We start from the raw sequence: 25821 nt of genomic DNA, 5'->3' as shown, positions 1-25821 counted from the left end.
CCTGTAACACTGAGGATTTTATGCAGTATTATTGGACAACGTGGGCATGCTTACTCGGACAGCTCGTGACTGATATCCTTTGAAGCCTTTTTTCATTTCTCTCAGGCATGTCACACAATTGGTGGTCTTGATCTCCATGCGTGCAGTCCATCAGGATCCTCTCACCGTCCTTCAGGCAAGCTTCTGCTTTATCTGGTGGTGAGGAGATCCACAGCTTACCAGTGTTCCAACACAGGTCAGGTCAGTACTGCATGTGCAAAACTATAACTTTTGATGAAATTCAAAACATTGTCCATGTTCCAATGGATTCAATGTAATTTAGTCACACTTTGCATCATGTTGTGCAGGTCATATTTGAAAAGATTTTCTAAAATAGCAAATCTACAAGCTCACATGAACATTGTGAGTTTATAGATCTGCTAGTTTCAGTACATTTTGCAAGACTGGAATGCAACAAGTCTAAAATAGGCAATAGTCATTGTTCCGACCTCCCGTTAGTCCGACCACTAACAACACTATTCCTCAGACTTAACCGGCCACGTACAGTAGTTCGCTAACCCTAACCTCAGTCTTAACTGGCCACGTAGGTCAGACTTATGGGCAGTCCCCACTTTGAGACGTGCATTTCCTCCTGGGGATAATAAAACATGATTGATGTTGATGTTCCATTCAGATGGCTTACTCCAGCAGAGGTACTCTACCACCTGTGGGGTTGAGGGCTCACTCTACCCGCAGTGTGGCAGCATCCTGGGCTCTATACAAGGGAATTTCGGTGCAGGATGTTTGCTTGGCGACCTTCAACCTTTGCAAGGTGTCCAAGGACGGGTTCAGCCGGGAATGGTTGTGATATGTGTATGAGAGTCTCACATGCAAATGTTGAAGGTTAGATAACTGTAGGTTATAGGATAACCGTGGTTATTTAACCATAACATTTGCGATAGATACGCCGGGTGCCGGGTGGCCCTTCTCGCTTGCTTTTGCAGAAGAACCTGGGGTGATCTATCTTCATTAAGGGGCTAATGTTTCTTTGTGAATTCATCTTTGCGTCTTTTTCCATCTCCAAGGTCCCTGTCTTTCCGATCTTGACTTCTCTTCAAGATTCCCTTGGAGAGTCCAGCAAGTTTCCCTCCTGCTTGTAATGAAAGAGGATTCGCGTCTTCCTCCATGTCAGAACTTGATGGTGTAGTGTAGTAGCAGAGAGACAAATGGCTGCAATTTGAATGACAAATATTATATTTGCATCACTTTCATTAAAAACTTGTTCAAATACCCAGCCATAACTCATAAACCACTAGCCTCACACAAGAAACAAAACACAATGACACCAAGGTAGAAATACTGAAAGAAAAACCATCATCATAATTATTGAAATTCAAGGAGGTAAAAAGGGGAGAAAAAAACATATACAGTGAGGGGAATAAGGGGTGGATGAGGGGGATTCAGATTTTACGGGGGCCAGTTTCGAATTGCAGCCGTTCATAAGGAGTCAAGGGATTCACATGTCTTAATGACTGTTGGTAGGGCGTTCCACATTTTGGTGGCATACGTAGGAGCGAAAATAATTTACTCCCTTGTTTGTGCCGAATCTGGGTTGCACATCTTATAACTTGTAAACCTCATTTGTCGAAGTCCAAAACTGTTACTTTTTTTTAGACGTTGCTTCACTCGAATCACGCCACATTTCGAGCTTGCGGAGGATCTGCTACTTTTGATACTTTTGTGTGAAGCTGTAGTAGTATGAAATAGGCAGGGTGTTACGGAGGGATGTTTCTATCGACAGCAACGATATTGAATGCATCCATTTTATTTATTTGGGTATAAGTTTGGGTCGGGGGCAGACACCAAATTTATATTTTGAGTCTCAAGCTGAATAGGTTTGGTAACAAACCCCTGGATTAGTCATATATGCTATAATGGTGGTGGTCATAGATAGTAAGAACAGTAGCTACATGGTTAAACCGTCATGCAGCTCTGAATGACTCTTTATCAGTGTGGACACACTGGACAAGGAGATAATAGGACAGGGACTATTTCTCTCACTGCTGTTTTGTATGAGCACCTATACCTGACACCTGGATCAAGCACCGCACAGGTGAGTTATAGCTACATTATTCTCTACTTTCAGTGATGTTAATTGGAGAGATGTACAAATGTAACCAATTGGACTCAAAGGTATATTTTACCCCTCCTATATTCAGCTATTAGTGTAGATTCCACAAACATTAAATTCCCATTGACAATGAAAGGAGAATTAACGTCATATGTGTGACGTGTCTGAGCAAATAGACATGTTACATCATAATGATGTACTATGATAAGAGCACCCCTCACTTCACACAGGTGTGATTATTTTGTTTTTAAATGTGATGAAGGCTTGGAAATGTTGAGTTCCGTCAGTGTATGATCCATCTTTTTCATCTCGGCATCAGGTGTTCTTTAACTATTTTAAATTAATAACATGTATTCTTGTTTTGGTAAACAAAAGAAAAAAGAATACTCCTGGTGCAATGTTACTCAACAATTACTGTAAAGTTGCTCAGTCAAAATTGTACTTGAGTTTAAGAGTTTAAGAAATTAAAAAACAATTCTGAAAAAAAATCAACTCAATAATAGTGAAAATTAGATCTACAAGCTCACAACACATCACCTCGCAACTTGTGGTGAGCTTGCAGATCTGCTATTTTCACTATAATTGTAATAGGGCATATAAATGGTTAATTCACAATGTGCTCAAGTTGTACAGAACCAGGCTGATCAAATGGGGTATACTGTATACCTATAGGTACCCCATTTGAACAGGCATGGATCGGGGTACCTATAGATAAGTAATTGCTGAAGAGGCGATCTAGTGAAGCCTCAGCGGGAATAGAGAACCTGTGTACAGTATTTGACTATTATATCTATTTCCTTGTGCTTCATCACGATTACGCCTCACAACGCGTTGCTTTACAACTCATTGTGGACTATCATCAGAGTGGCCTCTCCAAGTTACTCTGTGCCAATTCCACCTGCATGCGCATTGCACAATAATAGCCCATGCAGGCAACTGTGGGTACCCAAGTAGTGATGTCGTCAGTGACTGATGTCATCATATAGGCCTCAAAGTACAGGTTCTGACCTCATAGTACCGTCATCATAGGGGTAAATAGAGGCACGATGATACCAGACGACAATCAAGAGTAAATACATTGAAGTTGGAGTCATCATGGGGCTGATCCCAGACGAGGGGAAGGCTCTGCCTCCCCCCGGCTTCGTGAACAGGACGTCTGTGTGGCTGGGTCTGTGTGGTTGGGCCTCGGCCATGCTCCATAACGCCATTAACAACAGACCACCACTCAACTCAGGTGCACATCGTCAAGTCCTACTAGCAACCATTGGTTGGTTTATTGGCTACTATGTTACGAAATATGAAAATTACACCTATGCCAGACTCGACAGGGACATGAATGAATATATAAGACTTCACCCCGAGGACTTTGCAGAGAAGGATAAGAAGACCTTTGCAGAGATTGTGGAGCCTTTCTATCCAATACGCTAAGCTTGGCGGATGGCATAACAGAGGAACATCCGGCTGATGTGTCCTTTTTGTGAAGACATGAAGATGAAAAAAAAAAAGAAATAAAACATCATAGATGAATCTGGGTGTGTCCATGTGCAGTGTACTTTCAGTGTATATTTCTGAGGACCAAAGGGAGTGCAATGTTGTGGTGAAGTTGGTCGGATCAGTGGTAGCTAGGCCTGCAGAATTGTTGTAGTCACTGTTGCCGTCAAATGTAGCTTGAGGCAATATGCCCACTGAAGGGGTTAGCTGTCCCAAATGCAGAGTTCCACACAGCTGCAGACTGACCGGTACAGGGGCATTATAGATATGCCCATATTTGGTCAGACATCACAGATGATCAACGTCATAGACTGGCCTCATAGAACTATGATAAACGGATACTGCACGGCAGTCGCTAGGATTGAGACTTGTATTGTTAACAGCAAACCAGAACAAGGACTGAGAGGGTGAACTGGGCAAGCTATACTCACCCAGTATAACTCAATGTATGACTTGACCACAGTGGGGTTGCAACAGGACCATCCATCAATCCCTGTACCCAGCAACGTCTCATCATGCTCATCTGCAAGCAGTGCGGTGGAAGTGAAAGACATCACTGTTATGAGGGCGAATAACGCCTGTCGGAAACGTGTGAGGACATCGGCTGTGAAGAACAGGCCTATTTCAGATGTGTGGACTCATCATCAGGCGCAACCCAATCTTCTCCATTTGGGTCGGTCCAGTGCCAGGGGCTCAGCTTCAGTCAGTGAGAAGCCAAGTTGGAGTAAGCATCGGGTGCAGGGGGCACCGCGGGGGATATGTGTGGACTGCTCTGTAAACATTATGGATGAAGGGACCCGTGACGTGACCCATTGGTTTACTTTCTACTAGATATCCGTTTTGAACCAATCTCTATGCAAATTCAAATCCGACATATTGGAACTTGTGGACGAATGCTATTGGCTGGAAGTGCGGGTCTACATTTGGTGGAACCAGTCGAAGCGCTAGAAACATACCTTACTTTATCATTAATTATATAATGATTACACCAAAATGTATTAAATGCATATCCATAGTTGGGTTGCAGGGGCAACAGCTCCACCAGAGTGCTCCGGACTTCCCTCTCCAGAGAAACATTAGTGACTTCCTCCCATGGGGGGATCCTAAGGCCAGTGAGTCGATGTGTTTCCTCCAACTGTGCCTTGGTCTGCCCCGGGGTCTCCTTCCAGTGCGACGTGCTGGGAGGACTTCCCTAGGGAGAAGCCAGAGAGGCATCCTAACCAGATGCCCGAAACTGGTTCCTTTCCAGGCGAAGAAGCAGCGACTCGACTCCGTCTCCGAGTCTCTCTTGCGTGACTGAACTTCTCACCCTATCTCTAAGGGAGATGCCAGCCGCAATTTTATTCTTTTGGTCATGACCTGAGGGTCCTGAGGCCACTTCATGGCCCAAGGTGAGAGTAGGAATGAAGATTGCTCGGTAGACGGAGAGCTTTGCCTTCTGGCTCAGCTCACTTGAATGGAGTGAAGGGCAAAAAGTGTCATCTGGGCCACTAATGGGAACTGCGCACCCTTAAGCGAATCACTTCCTGGGCTTCAAATCCAACATAGCAGTACTGCTCCACAACAGCACCCGGTAAGCAATGCAGCCACAGGGCAACCACCAAGTAGAGAAATGCTCAGCAGCCCTGTCCGAATCAAGAGCATACAAGACTTGGTGTCGCCTAGCAACAAAGTCTCCGATTTGGTCGTGATGTCATCCCGACAACAAACCAACCAAAGTCAAAACCAAGTCATACCATCCACAGACTCAGTCAGCGTAACATCAGCTGACCACCTCCTCAGGCTTTAGGATCAAAACACTACACTCTCCAGAGATGGGATCCAAAACTCATGCATTGTTTACAGAGAGGAATCACCCCAACGATCTGAAGAGATTGTCAGCCGGTCTAATACAAATAGTGAAAGTAAACAATGGTCGGTGCTGAAGCAGTTCATTCATTTGCCACTTTTTATTAGTAGTTGCAGAAGCAAGTTGGCAGTTTGTAATAATTAGGATATTCAGTAGGCCACAAAAAAAAGGAAAACTGCTAGTCAACGAGCAGACCCGTCCTTCATATTGACGTAATTCACATTTGAATGCTATTCAAAATGTATTTTCGTATATTTGTCACATGGGCAGAGAAGAGAGCATTACAGAATTCATTCATTGGTCCACATGATGGTCTCCGTGGACTGGCACCCAGCTGCTGCAACACTTCAAGCAGGGCAAGGTATGAAGAATACCTTGAGGAGTACCCGGGAGACAACCTTGTATCCGCTGACGGTGACTTTAATGCTTCCATCCAATACGCTGCAGAGTTGACGTCTGGCAGATAATGGGGGCTGGATCCTTCTGTAGCCACATGGGATGCAAATTCTGCTTAAGATGACTGGCTGTCTGTAGCTAATCACCTGGGAAATGGATTGGTGGCATACTCAGCATCCATGCACATCATCCAGCCATGTAACCGCCTCAGCCATAAAAGGAGCAGGTGTTAGTAAAGATTCTCCCTCTCCAATTTTCGAAGCTATTTAAAGTTTCGGTGGTGGTCATTGAAGATACCTTTGCTTGGTGGTGAGCGGAGGTAATCTTCTGTCTTGGATGTGTGGTGATGCTGTCACAGTGAAGGAAGGCTACTTATACTCATATAGCCCATACCATGTGCTCTGCTTGTCAGTGGAACCAGTGGCTAACACATTTAAAATATGTAATGAACGTATTTAGACAATGTAAAGACATTTACATTTAAATTCATTACCATCAGATATTTAAAATCACACTGAACCCGGGTTTAGTTTTTGGTTCACACCGTCACAAGCCACAATTTTGACTTTGTCCACCCTGACAAGGCCAGTGACCTCTTTGAACTCCACGTCGTTGAGGATAAACGTCCACACGTTTTCGACAAATCTGTAGGTGTTCAGCGACCCTTTGAAGTTAACCCTGTTCCCAACTCGATTGGCCAGCGCCGTGTTGATGGCCTTGTCAAACTGCAGCTGAACCTGATGGGCTAAATCCTTTGTTATCTTCTGGGTCTGAATAAGCTCGTCCAAGCTCTCCTGAAGAGTGATCCCCAGTGTTGTACGTCTGTACGACTGATATGCCATTGTGAGTCTTACTTCACTTAAGGTTATCCTTTATATATCTGGTCTGCTCAAACTCTACATCTGCAGGCTTTGAGGTCTGTGGTTCGCTTTATAAAGGCAATAAGCTATGACGTGACGTGATGTCACCGGCTGTGCCCATCGCTTTACATAGACAATAAGCTGTGACGTGGCGTGATGTCACGTCGTGCCATTATGGAGTGTTAGCCATGCCCATGAAATATGGAGTCCAGGCCAGACTATGTCAGTACTCTTACATCATATGACATCAGAGTAGGCTACTCCAAATATGGGCCCCTGATGGTTGTTTCGTGCACAAAATGCACTGACATCAGAGTCAGACACAAATAGAAACGGTTGCATAACCACACTGAATTGCGTGTATGTGGACCCCCTGATACACCCCCAAATCACGGCCCACTCACTCATTAGAAGGAAGACAACAGTCACCAGAAGCAGGGACTTGTGTTTTCATTGAATCGAACATGGTTAAAATGGAGAAGGTTTATATAGGGAGTCTATAACATGCACTGATGTCAAACACAACATCCGCTCATATATAGAGATCTCTGTATCTGTCTGTCTCCCTTTTATTCCCATATAACGAATTAACGAGATCTCTATCTGTCTGTCCCGGATGTCAATGATATAACAGAGATTACATGCATTTTCAGGGATCTCCATATATGGGCGGATATTTAAAATAAAATGAAACAAAAATCACAATTGTGTAAAATGAGCGGCACTCTTATCATCATACATCATCATACATCACATTCCGTGCTCAGCCAATCAGCTGAGCTCATTTGAACAGACACACAAAGATGTAGATAGGAGCATGCTACAAAAAAATAAATCACACCTGTGTGAAGTGAGGGGCGCTAATAAGTCTAACTCATGTTGATTAGGTGATGTTGTTGGGTTGCCATGGCAGAGGCTGGGATTTCTACAAGTGTGGGGACTTAGGGTCCACTGGCAGAGCCTGACCAGAGCCTTTTGTGTCGGTTCTGGACAACCGTGTATCCGACCGACTCAAGGTTAGGCCCGATGTGGAGTCAGTCGGATACCTATCCGACTGATCTCGAGATACACAAAGGACATATACAGTATGCACACTGACACGCTCGTACACAGAGATGTAGCACAACTATAGTAAAATGTTAATTTCGCCATTGAGAAAAAAATAAACTAAGAAATGTTTCTGGATTGATGAAATGTCCCATGAGGTATTTGATTTAAAATCCTTTTCGATAGTGGTCTTGTTCCTTCTCAATGGTATAAGGCCTTATACCTTCTTATAGTCTAACTACCTTATATGACCTATTCCTAAGTCTTTCAAACAAAGATTACTGATAGAGGCATGAGTCTATGAGTCTATGAGTCAATATGCAGTATATTCCTCTCCTTTAAACAATGAATCATCTTGAAAGGTTGGGTCTACCTGTTGATGAGTGGCCTTCGCAAAGCAAGACCTCATGCATATTTATTCAGTCAACCTACAGGATGAATATAACATTTCACTTGTATGTCTTCCTTCTCCTAGATCAGGCTGTAGTCATGTTGTCTCTGTCTGCAGTTATGTGCCTGAAGCTGCTGTGTGTTATATCAGCCTGGGCTGATTTTAATGTACAAACGGACACAGTCAACCGAGCGACCCGGCGTCCAGAGGAAGCCTTTCCGTGGAGTCAACCCCAACTTCCCACCAGCGTCAAACCCGACCAGTATTTCCTGTCCATCCACCCTGACCTTGGCACGGATTCCTTCACCGGCCACGTTCACATACTGATCACGGTGCTGAATGACACCAGGCTCATCGTCTTGAATAGCAAAGGCCTGTCCATAACGGAGGCAACTCTGCAAGACGTCACCGTGTGGGGGACGCTGCTCCACAGAGACAGTGCACGACAACAGGAGAGGCCCGCGAGAGATCCTGTAACCCTGCGCATGTTGGAGTCTACGGGTACCGAACAGCTGGCTCTGCTCTCGGATGTGCATCTCGTACCCGGGTGCAAATACAAGCTCTACCTCTCTTATTCTGGAACGTTTTCTGGAGGCTACTCTGGAATCTACAAAGCCTCCTACCGGTCGCCCGCAGATGCCTCTCCCAGGTGAGGAAGATTCCATGACAACAATTGAATTTAGGTATTTAGCAGATCTGTCAGTCTGTGAATCAACTTAGGATCTCTCGATAGCTGGGAGGGAACTCGTAAAGATTTGGCTCTTGATGATAAGTTTCAGATTTTTGCACAAACATATCATGCGTAAGGCGGCCATGGTCAGCAACATCCCTGCATAAGGTTTTCTAAAAACATCGCAAACTATTTGGGCTCGTCCCCTAATGGTCAGTTTGCAATTAATCCAATATTAGATAGGTTAGTATACCCCAAATAATTGACAATATCTTCAATGGATTCTGTTACTATGGTATAGGCTGTATACACTAAATAATATAATATTACTCCCCATCTCTCCCCATTTCCTGTGAGCCTACTATCCTATTACATGAGGACAAATTTCACATAATATGTGCAAATATAGCCTACCCTACAGTGACGGGAAAAATAATAATAACACCCAAAGGACTGGGGACTAAATAATAAATAATAGAGTTTAGTATAGGAGCCATGATTTAAAATCACCTTGGTAGTGGAACCAGGGACTCAACATCCATTCCACTTGCTGATGGCTGTATAAACAAAAAGCATTTTTACCCTTTCTACATTTGTATGTGTATGTGACAACATATTTCCTTAAATACAAACCTGTGGTAGAATAGTTGAAATTGAGTTGCCTCAATTAATATCACATCGCTAGTGTTTAACCTGTTTTTCTGCCATAATTTTTGTTTTTGTGTTCTATATATCTAGATATATCGTAGCCACTCAGTTCGAGCCCAGCTCTGCCAGGAAGGCATTCCCCTGTTTTGATGAACCCAACAGGAAGGCTAAGTTTTCTCTGGCAGTGGTTCGACAGAGAGGGCACGTAACCCTTTCCAACATGCCAAAGGTGTGGAATAAAGATTTGGTTTGGTTAGAGGCTAGAGCAAGGGTTATCAAACTTTTCAGGCCCCAAAATAATTTGAACTGGTGACAAGCACTTGGAGCATGATTTGACTCAGTTTCACAGATAGATATGAGTTGCGTTGTGAGCTTGTAGATCGGCTATTCTCACAATGTTTGCCTCTTTCTTGGGAATTTGGTATTACAAATGTTTTAAAAGTCCTTCAATTGTAACTTTACAAATGTGCTGATATCCTGGATAATACTGTATGTTGGTTTGTTTACTGTGAGAAAACAATGTTGTACATTCAACTAGTCCTCATGTTTGGGAACCACTATTCTACTATATACCTATCGCTATCGGCTCACGCATCATAAAGTTGTTTTTCTCTCTTCGTTTAGCTTTACACGAAGGTCCGTGAAGACGGCCTGGAGGAAGACTTCTACCAGACCAGTGTGAGGATGAGCAGTTACCTGCTGGCCTTTGTGGTCTGTGATCTGTGGTCCTACTCTGTCAACTCAGCAGAGACAAAGAGAGGAGTCAAGGTGAGGTCAACAACATTGGTGCTGGCCAGGGCGTTCCGGGCACCTATAGGCTGCTAATCCAGCCTGACAGCGTGTCGTGGGTTCACTCCAATCCAGACGACCTTCGCTGCTTGTCACTCCACATCACTCTCCCTCCATTTCCTGTCAGCTTACTAACACAGGCAGAAAAGCCTAAAAATGTTCCTAAAAACAAAAAGATCACACCAATGTGAAGTGAGGGGCGCTGATATATTAAAGTCTAACTCATGTTGATTAGGTGATGTAATGGTGATGTAAAACAAACGGTGCAAACACAAACATTAAACGCCATTAACAATAAAGAGACAATATGATGTAAATGCACATTATGACGTACATTTTCCCTTCATTGTCAATGCGTTTACAAAACAAACATTGAACTAAAGACAAACATTAAACCTGTGTATATAGGAGGGGCTATACATAAACTTTGGTGCCAAACCTGATATTGTTATATTGTAATATTGTCTGTCTGACAGTGACAATATTTATTATAATATAATAATATAATATTTGAAGCCTCACTGTATGTAATATTTTTTTAACCCATTTAGGACTGAGGCCGATTCTAAAACGCCTTCTAAATTAAGTTTTCTGAAAAACTTAAAATATGTATTAAAACTCATCCAGTGCCACATGACGCCTTTGGACGCCTTTAAAAAGATATTTTCATTATTATTATTTTTTTTACTTTATCCAGATTTAGAAAATTCCTCTAATCTGGTGTTCAGGTGATGATATGCACATTACATGCACAATAGAATTGCAAATTATTTCTTTTATTTAAAATGGGCTTTGGTGGCAACGAGGGCCAAAACTGGTATCCACCTGTGGCACTGGATGATTAAAAATGTACAAAAATGTTATGCTGCTATATACTGTACATAGCAACAAGAACCTCAAAAGGGGTTCCCGTCCAGAAGGGTTAAAACACCAAAAGGGGTTCCCTTCCTGAATGTTTAATAAAATCTAATGTTGTCGGTATGGTAGCGTATATTAATACAATATCACTTATACAATTGGGGTGGTTGTATTTGGTCTCCCTTCTCTTCTATTGAGACATTCGTGTCAAAGGTCATGTCTCACCTGGACACAGTATCTGACATGAATTTTGACCTGATGGTCAAGATTCAATTCATCAATTAGCTCAATTAGCTCTTATTTCATCATAGAAGAGTGTCACATAAAGCATATGTCCACAACAATGGACGTACAAGGTCCACATGGCCCCGAATCCGTGATATCACAATCACAGTTGAGAAACTAACTATTAATGAATGTCATCGTCGTGTCACCTGCTGTGTGTTGCTGCAGGTGTCTGTATTCACAGCCAGCCACCAGGTGAACCAGACCCACCACGCCCTCCACACAGCTGTGGACATCCTGGACTTCTATGAAGAGCTTTTCCAGATCACCTACCCCCTACCAAAACTAGGTACCTGATAAAGCATTCACTTACCCCCTACCAAAACTAGGTACCTGATAAAGTATTCACTTACCCCCTACCAAAACTAGGTACCTGATTAAGGACTCACTTACCCCCTACCAAAACTAGGTACCTGATAAGTATTCACTTACCCCCTACCAAAACTAGGTACCTGATTAAGGATTCACTTACCCCCTACCAAAACTAGGTACCTGATAAAGTATTCACCTACCCCCTACCAAAACTAGGTACCTGATAAAGTATTCACTTACCCCCTACCAAAACTAGGTACCTGATAAAGTATTCACTTACCCCCTACCAAAACTAGGTACCTGATAAAGTATTCACTTACCCCCTACCAAAACTAGGTACCTGATAAAGTATTCACCTACCCCCTACCAAAACTAGGTACCTGATAAAGTATTCACTTACCCCCTACCAAAACTAGGTACCTGATAAAGTATTCACTTACCCCCTACCAAAACTAGGTACCTGATAAAGGATTCGGAAACTAGGTACCTGATAAAGTATTTGTCACCACGGAAAAAGACAGATTTTCTATCAAATACGTATGCCATGAAACCTTGATGTTTTATATTATTCACATTCCTGAGCCAACAATCCAATATTTTACTAATTGACGTGAATAGGAGACCAATCTTAACAAGAGCAGGCAAAGCTTCATGGAGTGAGTAACCATTGTTTCTCAAGCATGTGGGCCGGGGCCCGGGGCCCACTGGTGGGATGGAAGTTAAAGATAAGATAAATAGGAACTTTCCAAGTGTATTGATGCAAGCTGGAACACAATCGATTCACTGATCATTAAATTCTCGAACACACGGGGCACGGTGGCACAGTTGGTAGTGCTGTCGCCGCACAGCTAGAAGGTCCTGGGTTCGATTCCCGCTCGGGGTGCTGTGGGCGCTGGCGGCGTGTTTCCTCCTCCACGTCATCAGTGCCCATACCTGAGGTGGGGTTGGCGAAAGGGCCTTTCTGTGTGGAGTTTGCATGTTCTCCCCGTGTCCCCTAGGGTAGGTACCCTCACAAAAAACATAATAACATAGTAATCCTGGTCTCTAAACTGCCTCCCCCTGGCCAGCCGGGGCGCCTGATGGAGGGGAAAGGAACTGGTTGGAATAACGTGTTCCTTCCACGCGCTACGTCCAACCAGGGAAACTCCCCCCTGTCAGGTTTCAAGGAGCAACTTGGACACTCAGGCATGAAGGAAGCATGAGGTCAAGTCTGTTGCTCTCCCCATGTCCCCCATATATGGGGACTAGGTTGGCGGAGGGTGTGTAGAGCCCAGGATCACATTAGATAATTGACACAGGGGTGAAAAATGGGTTACAAAATCGTGGGATAAAAAATATAAAAATAAAATAAAGGGGCGTGGTACTATAGTCACAATGCCAGATGGTTGAACCCAAGGGTTCATGTCAGTTCTAACTTTTCAAATAAAATACATTTTGCGATGTCAATTGTCAAAGTTAAACTCAATCAATTTGTATTATATTAATTGCAATCGCAATTAACATAACGCAACAATGTACGTGTGTGTGTGTGTGTGTGTGTGTGTGTGTGTGTGTGTGTGTGTGTGTGTGTGTGTGGCTACTGTGTTTGTAGACTTGGTGACCATCCCAGACTTTGAGGCCAGTGCCATGGAGAACTGGGGTCTGGTGATGTTCAGGGACTGGTCTCTTTTCCACCAGGACCACAGGGATGGCGTGAGGGGCCAGTTCTGGGTCAGCCTGCTCACTGCTCATGAACTGGCTCACCAGGTACACACTCTACTGAATTAATAAATACAAAGAAACTGTATATACAGTACGAAACAATCTAGAATCAAGAAGTGGTTTAAGAAGACTTTAGTAATTCTGCTAAAATAACTGACTAATATTATTTAGCCTTAGCTAAAAAAAGGGGCGTGACCCAAAATAAATTTCAATAGTAATCGTTCAAGGTTTTTTTATGATCCTTAGGTCATCCAAATAACATATTAAAATGTATTATTAATCAATTGAAATGTGAAATGTTTGCCTTATATATGTTTTCAATGGTACCCCAATGTTCAACCCCTGAGCATGGGACGCAGACGTTGTTGCCTGGATCAACGACTCCAGGTCTGCTCATGAGGGGCGTGAAAAACGCAAGCGTAAAAAAAAGCTCAACACAATCCAGGTCTAGTCAGTTCAGTTGCGGGCGTGTGCAGGAAAACGAGCATGCGAGCAACAATTTCACAGGACTGCGCCCATGTAAATACGCTTGTGTTGTCGTCCCTCAACTTCTCCACTCGTACGAAAAATGCAGGCCTCTCATTGAAAATGAATTACTAGCCACGTCATCACCTTTAGTCTGATAATCAGGCTAAATATTATTATAAACATTGCAGTCAGAGAGAAAACAGCTTTTTTTGTTATATAATTTATTACAACTCATAATGCAGTGTAAGTTAGTACAGCTCTGACAAACATGACAACTTGTTCACATGTGTAAATGATTTTATGACATGAGACGTTTGAGAAACACTGCTTTGGTTACTTTGGCAGTGGTTTGGCAACCTGGTGACCATGCACTGGTGGAAGGACCTCTGGCTCAACGAGGGTTTCGCCAGCTACCTGGAGCACGTCGCCCTCAGACACATCAAACCTGACTGGTGTGAGCCGGCGGTGAGTTGGCCTTTCGCAACCGCTCTTTAAATGCCACAATGCAGATCAAAAGCATTTCCACAGCAGACCGACAGCGTGTCCAGTTACAGAAATGACCTAAGTTACGCATGGCGTGTAGTTGAAAGCAGTATCGCAACTACTTTGGCAAGTTCAGAAACGTACTTTGCGCTCTTTAGATACCTTTAGATACCTTATTTCCATGGACAGAATATTTTACAAAGGTCGCAGTCATTCAGAAATAATGTACCTCTCTGTACCTGGTAGTACCTGGAGGTTGTAGCTCTGTCCCTGGAGCTTCCTTATACCTGGAGGTAGTGCCTGGAGGTTGTACATCTGTGCTAAAGTCTTTTCACTGTGTTTAGACCTGTTTATCAAAGCAAACTGACATCACCGTTTCTGGTGATGCTATTTCTTTCTCCTCGTGCTAGCCGAAATATCATCTGTCTAACATCTGTCTGTCTGTCTGTCTGTTCTTTTGCAGGATGAACATCTGCTGATGAACACCTTAACGGCCCTAGACAGTGATTCCATGTTGACGTCTCACCCCTTATCCCTCTCTGTTAGCAGCTCCACAGAGATCAAAGAGATGTTTGATGAAATCTCCTACTACAAGGTTTCTCTCTATTTGTGTTTCACTCGGCCCATGGGCTTAAAGGAAAACATTCTATCATCATCAATAAGAATTATCTTTGGCCTAGCTGTGTTGAATAAGTAATAAATAATCCAAACTAGTTCTCTGCTCATTATGGGCAGAGTACATGTCTAAGGATTACATAGAGTACATTTCGATTGGAAATGAAGAATTGAATTGATGTCTGCCAACCAAGCTATATCTACAAATGTATTATTTATCAGACTACCAAATGAAATCATTATCAAAGCATCAGTTGCATGTGTCAAGAGTGTTTGAAGTATACTGTAAATAACAGGAGCTGTCAGCAGTCATTCCCACAGTGCAAACATCAGACATGAAAACAACCAACGTATGTCGATGCAAATATGTATCACCGAAACAGATCTCAAAATTGATACTGTAATATTGTCGCTGTCACTCAGACAGAAACCTTTTATCTCTGTATTTATTATTATTTTTTGAGGTTTTTCTCATCAATTAACGCCCTACTTGATCATCCTACAGCATCACACAAAAACATAAAAAGTAGCAGATAACCAAGCTCGTAGCACAGTTGAGAAGCAGGAGTAAAACTATTAATCTGGTGTCAGTGAGGTCAGATGTAGAGTTGCTGGCCAGCTCCATATATGCATGACATATGATGACATATCTAGTATGTCAAAACCGTATATGGCTATCCAGGGTTTGATGAGGTTCAACACTAATTCTGGGGGAGCCCCTGGGTTCGAACTGGCAACCTGGCGGTTACCATCCGGTTACTCTACCCCTGATCCACCGCCGCCCGTCATAATTTGCACCCCCTCCCTATCTAATTATTGGACAGTATTAGGATGTTGATTTTGTATTCATCCTTAAGGCCCCAAATCCTTAAAAAGCATGAGTGTCTATTTCAAACACAAAGTTATTTTGACTGGGTAGTCATATTTTGACAACAACCGCCTGTCATAATCTCACCTCCCTCACTATCTAAAGTATTCGACAGTAAGATGTTAATATTGATTTTGTATTAATCGTTAGGGCCTCAAATCATGCCCTAGAAAGCACTAATGTCTATTTAAAACACAATTATTGTCTTATCTAATTATTGGCCAGTATTAAGATGTTTGTATGTATGTCAGTGTCCTCTCTTGTTTAAGACCATAGCCCAATCTGTTATGATACACAGGATGACTGAACCCAAAAATGCAGAGCCACAAACCAGATACAAAATCCAAAGATTTATTTAAGCCAAGGTAGTAAGGGTTACAAAACAAAGGTAAGCTCAGGAAACTCAAAGGTACAAAACAAACTAGTAAGTCCAAAAGGCAAAACTGTACAGAACCAGGCAGTAAATGATAAAGTCCAAAAACGCAAACCTTTCAAGGAGAACCAGGAACAATAGGGGTACAGCTCAGGGACGAAGACAAATGTTCTGACAGTTTGTGTTTGTGAGGATTCCAGTTATATAGGGAGCAGGTAATGGGCAAAGTGTTCACAGGTGGGCTGATGAGGGAGTTGGAGACAGGTGTGCAGTGTGATGGAATGGAATGAGGGAGTGGCCAGGGAGGAGACATGGTCTGTGGAGTGACAGATCATGACACAATCAGGGACCAGCATCTCTGGCAACGTCATTATTGACAGCCAATGAGGGACCAGTTCCTGGTGATGCCAGTGGTGATGTCATTGGCATTCAAATGATACAAATTGGCATTTTTAGATTTCCATTGGTGTCCACTTGATTGTCACCGTTGTATGTCTCCAGCTTGACTCTGTTTACCAGTAAGACGGGGATGCGTGCTTGTTGACGGCAGACTGCTGGGCAAGCGCTGGCGCTTTGGCATGGGGTGTCAGATCAACATGGAATGAATTCTGTACTGGCCATATAAGGAGCATGTCTTGAGTGTACAGTGTTTGATGAGGTCAGATCAACATATGGAATGTCAGAACAGGTCAGCTCCATATATGGAGATCTAAGGGTGATAGTGGGGACATTCTCTTGAGTGTACAGGGTTTGATGAGGGCCCAGGTAGGGCCGGGCCTTAATTTTCGGGCCTAGTTTTCGCCGGCTGCCGGGCGCGGCTGCACTAATACCCTGCAGGACCTCAGCGTTTTTTTGGATACTGTATATGGTCACGATGTGGGACCATATACTGTATGGAGATATGATGTCACGATTCGTGACCATATATGGAGGCGTGGGTGATTAGACGTGATGTCATGATGCGTGACCATATATGGAGGCGTGGGGGGTGACTGACTAACGGATTGACGGGAAATGCAACTTTTCATAGTAAATGCAACCTGTGGTCACAACAAACATGTATGTCCGTCATCCTATCTTCGTTTCAGGGGGCTAGCATCATTGCTATGCTTAACGCCTACCTGTCAGACCCTGTGTTCATCTGTGGAATACGCCACTACCTGAAAGAACACTGCTACGGTACTGCCACGCCAGATGACCTATGGCGAGCAATGACAGAGGTACTACTACCTGTCCTTCTGCCCTATGTTAAATGTTGTTGTGGAGTCATAGATAACATCTCCAATCCTGTAGTGTTGCCGGGAACATCCATAACCGGGACTGTTTACATTGCCAAAGCACACATGAAACAAAACAAACATAAATAGTAAATGCATTTATTATGATTAAAATAAAATGAAATAAATATAAGGGAATAAAGAGATGTGTAAACAGTAGTGGTGTAACGATAGATTTTAACAGGAATACGATATGTATCACGGTACATGGTTGACGATACGATACATGGGCGATATTGGTTCATTATGGCGATACGATACGATTCAATGATTTGAAAGTTTATAGCTGTAACTATTTGGCAGCAGTCACATCATTGATTTCTCACAGTTTATTCTTCATATCCATGAGTAGAACTACCAGGATCATTTGTTTATTTTTGGTAAACAGTTCTTATTTGATGCGATATATTAGAAAAGTCTATGGAAATTCAGAATGGGGCAAAAAAACATCAGACTTTGGTGGTCTATTCGAAAACTAGCGTGCTTTTAAAAAATGAATAGTTTCAGTAGAAATCACAGGCCTAGCTCTTTCCTTCACAGGCTGCCCAGAGGAGAAACATGACAGTGGATGTGAAAGCTCTGATGGACACATGGATAACCCAGAGAGGCTATCCGCTGGTGACAGCGTCTGTCTGCGGTGCTTGGCTCTACCTCCGACAATCTCCCTTCACCATCTTAGCACACAACGACACAGAGTAAAGCAAAACAACAACAATATATTCCTTCTCTCATCGTCTGAATCTCTCTTTCTCTCTCTCTCTCTCTCTCTCTCTCTCTCTGACTACCTTGTTTCTCTTCTTCTCCTAGACTCATATAGTCATGTTTTTTGATGCAATGTCCGTGTTCACCTATGTGACGTTAATGTGTGTGTTAATGAGCACCAGTATGACTATGAGTACCAGTAGGGGCGCTGTTGTGCCAGAAACAGAGAGCGAGAGATAGTGCTGCACTGTTGCCTGCTAATGAGAGAGAGAGAGGAGAGGGGGGGGGGGGGGGGGGAGAGAGGGGAGTTGCACCACTCAGTTCACACGGGTGTGATTTTTTCTGTTTCTCACTGTTTGGGTCACTTCGCTCTGTTTGTCACTAGACTGGAATCAATTGACTTTGCCAGGTTGAACAGACAGTCTCTGTCGGGTGGAAACCCCATAGCCCTACTGTATGTCCAAAACCGCTACTGTGTGTGTGTGTGTGTGTGTGTGTGTGTGTGTGTGTGTGTGTGTGTGTGTGTGTGTGTGTGTGTGTGTGTGTGTGTGTGTGTGTGTGTGTGTTTGTGCGTGTGCGTGCGTGCGTCGAAAATTAGCAGTTTTGGAGTAGGTGGCCTTTAGACAATGATGACACTGTCTAAAATTTTGAATAGAAAGAAATCTAACACAGGTACTGTGGAAGGCCTGGTGACACGAGGTTAGTGTCTGTCTGTCTTTCTCTCTCTCTCTTGTCTCTCTCTTTCTGACGTGGAGAATAACATGTATTGTGTCTCTGCTGATGTAGCGCTGCTGTATGGCAGATCCCGTTTACTTTCTACACCAGCAACTCCTCGTCTGTCTTCACCCATCTGATGAAGGGCAAAGAAGGTCATCTGTTTTTCATTTTTAACAAATCACCATGCTGTGAAGTGTCATGTATACTCCAGAACTGAAAACAATATAGTCCACTTTGTGTTCATTCCTGTGATGGTTGCAAATGGTCATGTTGGTGATATTCTTTATCCGTCTCACAAACTGCACTAAAGTCCATTTACTCTCCCTTAAAAATTAGTTGTGAAAATATATAATTATAATACTTTGTTGATATGATATCAGCGTATTTAGCAATCTCTCTAAACCTCATCACTGTATCGATGAAATGTATAGTGTTTTCACTACGTGCCAGTAAATTACTGGCAAAACAATTAGCATAACTTGCTGGAAAGGCAATGGGAGATAAGTTGAGACATTAGACATTTGGAAACAACTTGTGTATGAGAAAGTCTCCCCCAGCAGTGTATTCAAATACTAAGGGTAGCTCCCTTTATAATGTCTAGAGTATGCAGACATTATTTTTTATCATACACTGACACCCCTCTACTCAAAGAGATTTTATAACGATATATTGAAAGAGATATCCACACTTGAACGATGAAACACACCAAATGAGTGCTGATGTTACGTGAAGTAGTAAAATTCACCCTTGAACAAATTGACTTCATAAGCTGTCCTGAACTCTATGCAATTCTTCGTTTTGATCAGCGTGCAGAGCTGATCTACATTTACTAACGACCATAGTGATGACCGTAGTGGACACTCTTTCATGATTGGCTGCCTCTAAGCTAATGGGAGACTTACCCATTAAACCCATAGTCTGAACGGCATAAATACCCATACTCTATACGTTGCAACGTAATGGAGGCTGTGTTGTGAACTTGTGTATCAATACCGCCCCCCATCTGGTGGAGTCAGGTTACCTGAACTGAACAGATCGACTCATTGTATTTACTTGAGGAGTACCTGTACCATCTATGCTATATCGGGGGCAAAAACAAACTTGCTGCAAGCTGATATCATATGACTTCAGTCATTTCTTGTTTTATGTAGGCCTATACCTCAATTGTATTTTTCCCCCTAACATTGATGGCATTCTGTAACGTGTCCCTGTATTTAGTAAGAATCTGACACCCTTTTCCACCAAAAGCACTCTCTCTCTCTCTCTGCCCCCCTCCCCATCATCAGAGGCGATCCAACTTCCAGAGCAGGTGGCCTGGATCAAAGCCAACGTGAATTCCTCAGGGTTCTACAGAGTGTCCTATGACAGCCTCACGCTGCGAGCTCTGGTCACACAGCTGCAGGGGGGCCAGTCTGTCCTCAGCCCTGCTGACAGGACCGGACTGATAGACGACACCTTTCATCTGGCCAGGTACCGTACGCATGTATGTGTAACGCCCTGGGATTTGAACCCTGGTCTCCTGCGGGGAAAGCCAACATCTTAACCACTAGCCTAAAGAGGAATTCCTGCCTCTGCTACCTCTGAACATACTCTGTCAAATTCTGGGTGTTGATTTACCGAACCTGAGCGCCCCTATTCTGGGCGTGTCGCAATTAGCAAACATTCTGTAAAAACAGGTGAACGTTCAGAGAAAATAGCAGATCTACAAGCTCACACAATGCATCGTGCTGCGGCTCAGAGGGTATGAAGTATCAGCTAGTAACTGATTATCCAACTGACTATCAATACTGCAATATCAATAGTAGTGTGTTTGATTACTTCTCTGTTCCTTTCTAGGCCGATATATTATTTCATGTAGGCTATACAAAATCTAATAATTTTGTTAACAACACTGTAAAAACGACTATTTATTTACGAGCCCTCGAGTAAATCACAAATCATTAAATCCTCTTCATTTGTTTGTTTTACCTTCATTCACTCAGGAACTAAAACTTTAAGCATGTGTAAACTTGTTGTGTGTTTATCCACAGACAAGGATCAGTGCGGTACAGTGATGCTTTCACCCTCAGCATGTTCCTCCTGGTGGAGGAGGAATACTTACCCATTACTGTATTCATTCATAACATGAGGAACATCATCATCAAGATGGCCTTTGCCAGAGAACCCTGCATCACTCATCTTCTTAAGGTAACAGGGACGTAGGATATTTGTGCTGTATTGTGATAGTACTTGTCACCTACCTGAAAATGTATTTTCTGTTTATTAAAGAGCTGGAGAGACTGGTAGACCACTGTTACTGAACAAACACTCTATAGCAATGATTACTATCAGAATATAGTGATTTAACCAAAAATACGTTTTGTTTTAATCAAAATAATATCACTTATACTCTACCTTCAACCGGTCCTGTTCTTTTTTTCCTGCCTAATTTTTAACCAAATGAATAGGTTCAGATCCCTAAAAGTTGGTTCGGAACTGGAACCAAGAAAATACCTTTCTTCTTACTGTGAACGTGAAGTGGGAACCAAAGTGGGCGTGTCACTATTCAGGTTGGAAGAAGATGCAGATGTGATATAAAACCATCATATAAAATAATAATATGATATAAAACCATCATAAAAAAAAAGATCAGAACCAGTTCTAGAACCAAACTTCTTTACAGCAATAGCTCAGCGAGAGTTTTTTAAAAGTGTTGACTGGCAAAAAATAAAACTTCTGGGAACTCAGATTAAGTGTTGACTGACTCCAAAACAAAGCTACCAGAACTTAATTAAGGGACAATAAGTTAAATGTATGTCGGACCGCTATCCCCTTTTATGCATCTGTCACATTATTTTGGTTTCTCTATGATGTCTCTTTGAAAAGCAAAATTGGTGACCCTGAAAAGGAACAGCAGAGAGGTCCAGTGTATTTTATCACTATAACAAATTTGCAACCCACCCACTCATACTTTCCATCAAACATAAAGGTTCTATAGCTTTTTAATAGCATTCCTCTGATATTTAGGCTTGTTGTATTTAAACAGTGTTCAGATTTGACATCACAGTTTGATTTGGTAATCTCTCTCCAAATTGGTCCGACTGATGCAGACGGACCACTGTTTATGGGCAACTTTTTCGATTCTGCATCCAGGTCCTATTTTAAGGGAGTTTAGGACATAGAGATATTAGCCATGTTCTGCACCATGAGTATGAATTCATGCCCTCTGGTATGGTACATGGTAGCCAAGTCCAAGTGCGTCTGAAATAGATTCAAATACTCCTTTGCACCACTATGTTCTGTTCTGTAGCAGCACCTGTGGTCCATGTTGGGAAGGCAGGCATTGGCCCAGCGCTGGGAAGACACCGGCTCTCTGGCTGTCCAGAATAAGAGGAAGAACCTGCTGGAGGTAGCAGTGCAGGCGGGCCGCTCACACACCTCCGAACAGGAGGCCCTGCGTCTCTTCCACTTCTGGATGGCTAGAGATGGAGACTATCCGTAAGCAATACTCACAAGAACGGTGCTTCTTGCTTATCCAGTGGTGCTTGGCAGCAAACCACAAGCACTAAATACAGCATTGGTAATCAAATTATAAGTTTAATTAGTGTAATTAAGTGTAAGTGTAAGCCTCAGACAACTACCGTATTGGTATATTCATAACGGCATGGCATATCCTATATTCAAATTGGCTAATGGGGCTAATGTGGGTGGCGCCGAGCGGACCCACGGCCTCTGCCATAAACAAACCACGGTAAATGGAAAACAAACCACGGTACCTTTAGGGCCATGGTAGAGAGTTACAGGTAGACAGACAGAAACGGACATTTCCATAAAGTATATGGGCAGAGACAGACAAACCACTATGAGTCAGACATATTGGCTGGATCAATTGTGTGACGTATAGGTGTGAGGGCCGAACTCAAGGGGCTCCATCTCACGCCAGGAGCCCTATCTCCTTCATTTTGGGATTTAGTATTGTGTAAGAGGCGCTCTATCTTGTGCCACCGTGCACCTAAATCCTTAAAACACCTCCGTTATCCATTACATTATGCATAGGTGTGGTTTGGGTGTTATGCAACTTAAACCAATCAGTGTTCCAGGTGCCATCCCCTTTAAGATATATATTATCCATAATCCAGAATACCCTGGATCTTGCCTTATGGAAGAGCAAAGCGTGCTGCCTGGAATACATTTATTTTAGATACAGAGGGTTGTTTTGTGTCCAGTATCTGACTATTCTGCCATCCACTCCACGGCTAACACAGCTGCAAGTTGCACTAATTCACAGAAAATGTACTACTGTATTACTTGCGGATAAAGAATGGCACACGATCGAGTCCCTTGTGAGCACCCCAAATTAAATTAGCTTTATGACTTGAGTTGATGTTGATTTCAGTGTGAATCAATTGCCTGATCACATGTAGACTGGACTGACCTAGAAAAGTAGCCCACAGAAGCTCAGGCTTTATAACATGTCAATTATACCGGACGTTACAAATACAATTACATACGATACGTACAAAACAATACCATAGGTACAATACCTAGGTTACGTGTGCTGATTTTTGGCTCGGCACAAATTCATATTCATTGGCACATTTGGCAGCTATCAACTGCTGTGCACTGTTACACCATATTTAGAGTTTTAGACACATTCATAAGTCATAATTCTGCTGTGTTCCCTACATGATGTATGCCTCCACCTGGTGGTCAAAATGAAACAACAATGTTGTAACAATGTTGTTAACTTGTTAGATATATACTGTCATGAAGCCATATGACTAATGCAGGGTATCTCCTTTTATGAATGGAATGCATTTTAATCCATTTATTTCTATCACAAATTAAAATAACGGTTATAAAGGACATTACATATAATGAATAAATTAACTAAAGACAATAAGCATCATGTTTGATTATCCAAGACATAAATAATTGTTCACTCTTATTGTTCAAATGTTGCATGTGTATACATGTATGTAGACTACTGTATGACTATTTTAACCATTGTGACACAGACTGCCTTCCAGTCTGCGGGGGCTGATATTCCAGGTGGGGGTGATGAGAGGGGACGATGTGGAGTGGACATTCCTGCTCCACAGATACTGCAACTGTACATCCAGTAAGGAGAGGACCCTGATGCTGGCAGCGCTGTCTCGTACCTCTGACCAGGAGAAGATACTGTGGCATGTATACCTCTATAATATCTGTGTACTGTGTAAGAGTAGTCGATTTTTTCATCGTTGAAATTAACACTCGCACATGTTATTTATCTGCATGCTCTGTGTGTGAGCATTTGCGGATCTGGATGCTTACAGCTTGACACTGTGAAAAAGAAATAGAATAAAGAAATGTGTTTTTACAAGATGTAGATTTGTGTGTTTTCCTACTATTTTCCATCAGGTTGTTGAGTAATTCTCTCCAGAACCATATCATCAAGACACAGGACTTGGCCATCATCGTGAACATTGTGGCAGGTCGAGCGAGGAGCAATGAGATCGCTTGGACCTTCCTGCAGAAACACTGGGACCAGCTGGTAGAAAAGTAGGCATCATCTGATTCTTGTTCAGGCTAAATGTTGCAGCATTAATCCATTAACCCATTTAGACCTGGTGCAACGTATACGTTGTTATACCTTTGAATCCGGGAGCTGTGTGTCTAATGAGTTATTCCTTTACATGTAGCAACATTTATTTTTAATTTTTTAATAACAATTAAAGGTTTTCAGAAACCTTAGGTTAGGTGTTTTTAGAATCGGCTGATTTTTTGTTTTCCTGGTGGCTGGGAACTACTTTCTTGTAGAAATAGTTATTGTAATTGTAGTTATTAGTAGTAATTAAGTAGTAATTAAGAATTGTTTTAATTGGGACGGATGTCTAGGACTTTCATGTTGCCATATTCGTAACAATTTTATTTTATATAGCCACGCAAAATACTCAGTAAACCTTGACCTCTATAGCATGCGTAAATGGTCATGAATAAAATGTTTCTCCAGCTCATTACTTCAACTTTATTCGACATTATTTATTTATGAATTCATTTTAGGTTAGGCCTATCTGCAGTAAGTTCAAACTGACTATTTATGTTGTTTTATTGTGTCTAAAGGTTCCCCTTGGGTTCACCCTATCTATCTGGCATCGTGACTACTACCACATCCCATTTCAGTTGTACCGATAAATATGATGAGGTGATTAATGATATTTTTTTTATAAAATGACATATTTTTATAAAAACTTAAACCACCACAGGCAATTCATTTAAAGGTTTAGAATTGGACTGCAAGTGTTCATCTGTGTGTGTGTGTGTGTGTGTGTGTGTGTGTGTGTGTGTGTGTGTGTGTGTGTGTGTGTGTGTGTGTGTGTGTGTGTGTGCGTGTGCACTATTTGTACATTAGGTCTATGAATTCTTTGTGATAGAAAAGAGACTGGACCACCTCCACGTTGTCAGGAGAACACTGGAGACAATCAAGGCGAACATCCGTTGGCTGAAAACCAGCACAGTGGCCATTCGGACTTGGCTGCAGAAGACCTACATATACACATTTAAAACCTGTCCACTTTGCAAGAAGGAATACACCTACCACTTCAGATGGGGAACAACTTTTCATATCGATGTCTAGGATTTCAGCGGTCAAGCACCTGTGAACTGATAGGTGATAGTGATTTATATTAATAAGTTCAAGAGAAAGTAATGCCTACACACCAGGAACTGCAGTTAATACAACTTTATTTTCTGTGATTTAATCCTATTTTTCATCAATTATATTTATCATAAATCATATTTATCATTAATTTGTCTTCTTCATTGCTACGCAGCAGCTACGTATAAAGTCACCATTGAAACTAGATGGTCAGCGGAAATAATAATGGACAGAAAGTGGTATTTAAAGGACAACTTTAGTTTCATGTTTTAGTTTGCTATTAGAGAAAGTA

General features: G+C 42.4%; 1 protein-coding gene across 1 annotated transcript; it reads left to right on the top strand.

Moving 5' to 3' along the window:
* The first annotated feature begins 2078 nt into the window (after window positions 1–2078).
* On the top strand, window positions 2079–25705 carry LOC310853556 (endoplasmic reticulum aminopeptidase 2-like). Its single transcript, XM_083757936.1, has 18 exons — window positions 2079–2092; window positions 8229–8793; window positions 9553–9691; window positions 10087–10230; window positions 11563–11683; window positions 13298–13452; window positions 14221–14340; window positions 14822–14953; window positions 17303–17434; window positions 18032–18186; window positions 18980–19062; window positions 20197–20380; window positions 20941–21097; window positions 22200–22387; window positions 23908–24075; window positions 24293–24433; window positions 24995–25076; window positions 25284–25705. The coding sequence occupies exons 2-18, from the start codon at window positions 8243–8245 to the stop codon at window positions 25506–25508; spliced, it is 2877 nt and encodes a 958-aa protein (XP_083614062.1). The 5' UTR covers window positions 2079–2092; window positions 8229–8242; the 3' UTR covers window positions 25509–25705.
* The last annotated feature ends 116 nt before the right edge of the window (window positions 25706–25821 follow it).

This window comes from Protomyctophum parallelum (assembly GCF_964188405.1).
Source record: "Protomyctophum parallelum genome assembly, chromosome: 2".
Taxonomy (NCBI): Eukaryota; Metazoa; Chordata; class Actinopteri; order Myctophiformes; family Myctophidae; genus Protomyctophum; species Protomyctophum parallelum.
Note: the sequence above shows the minus strand (reverse complement) of the source record. Positions and strands in the feature narration are given on the sequence as shown.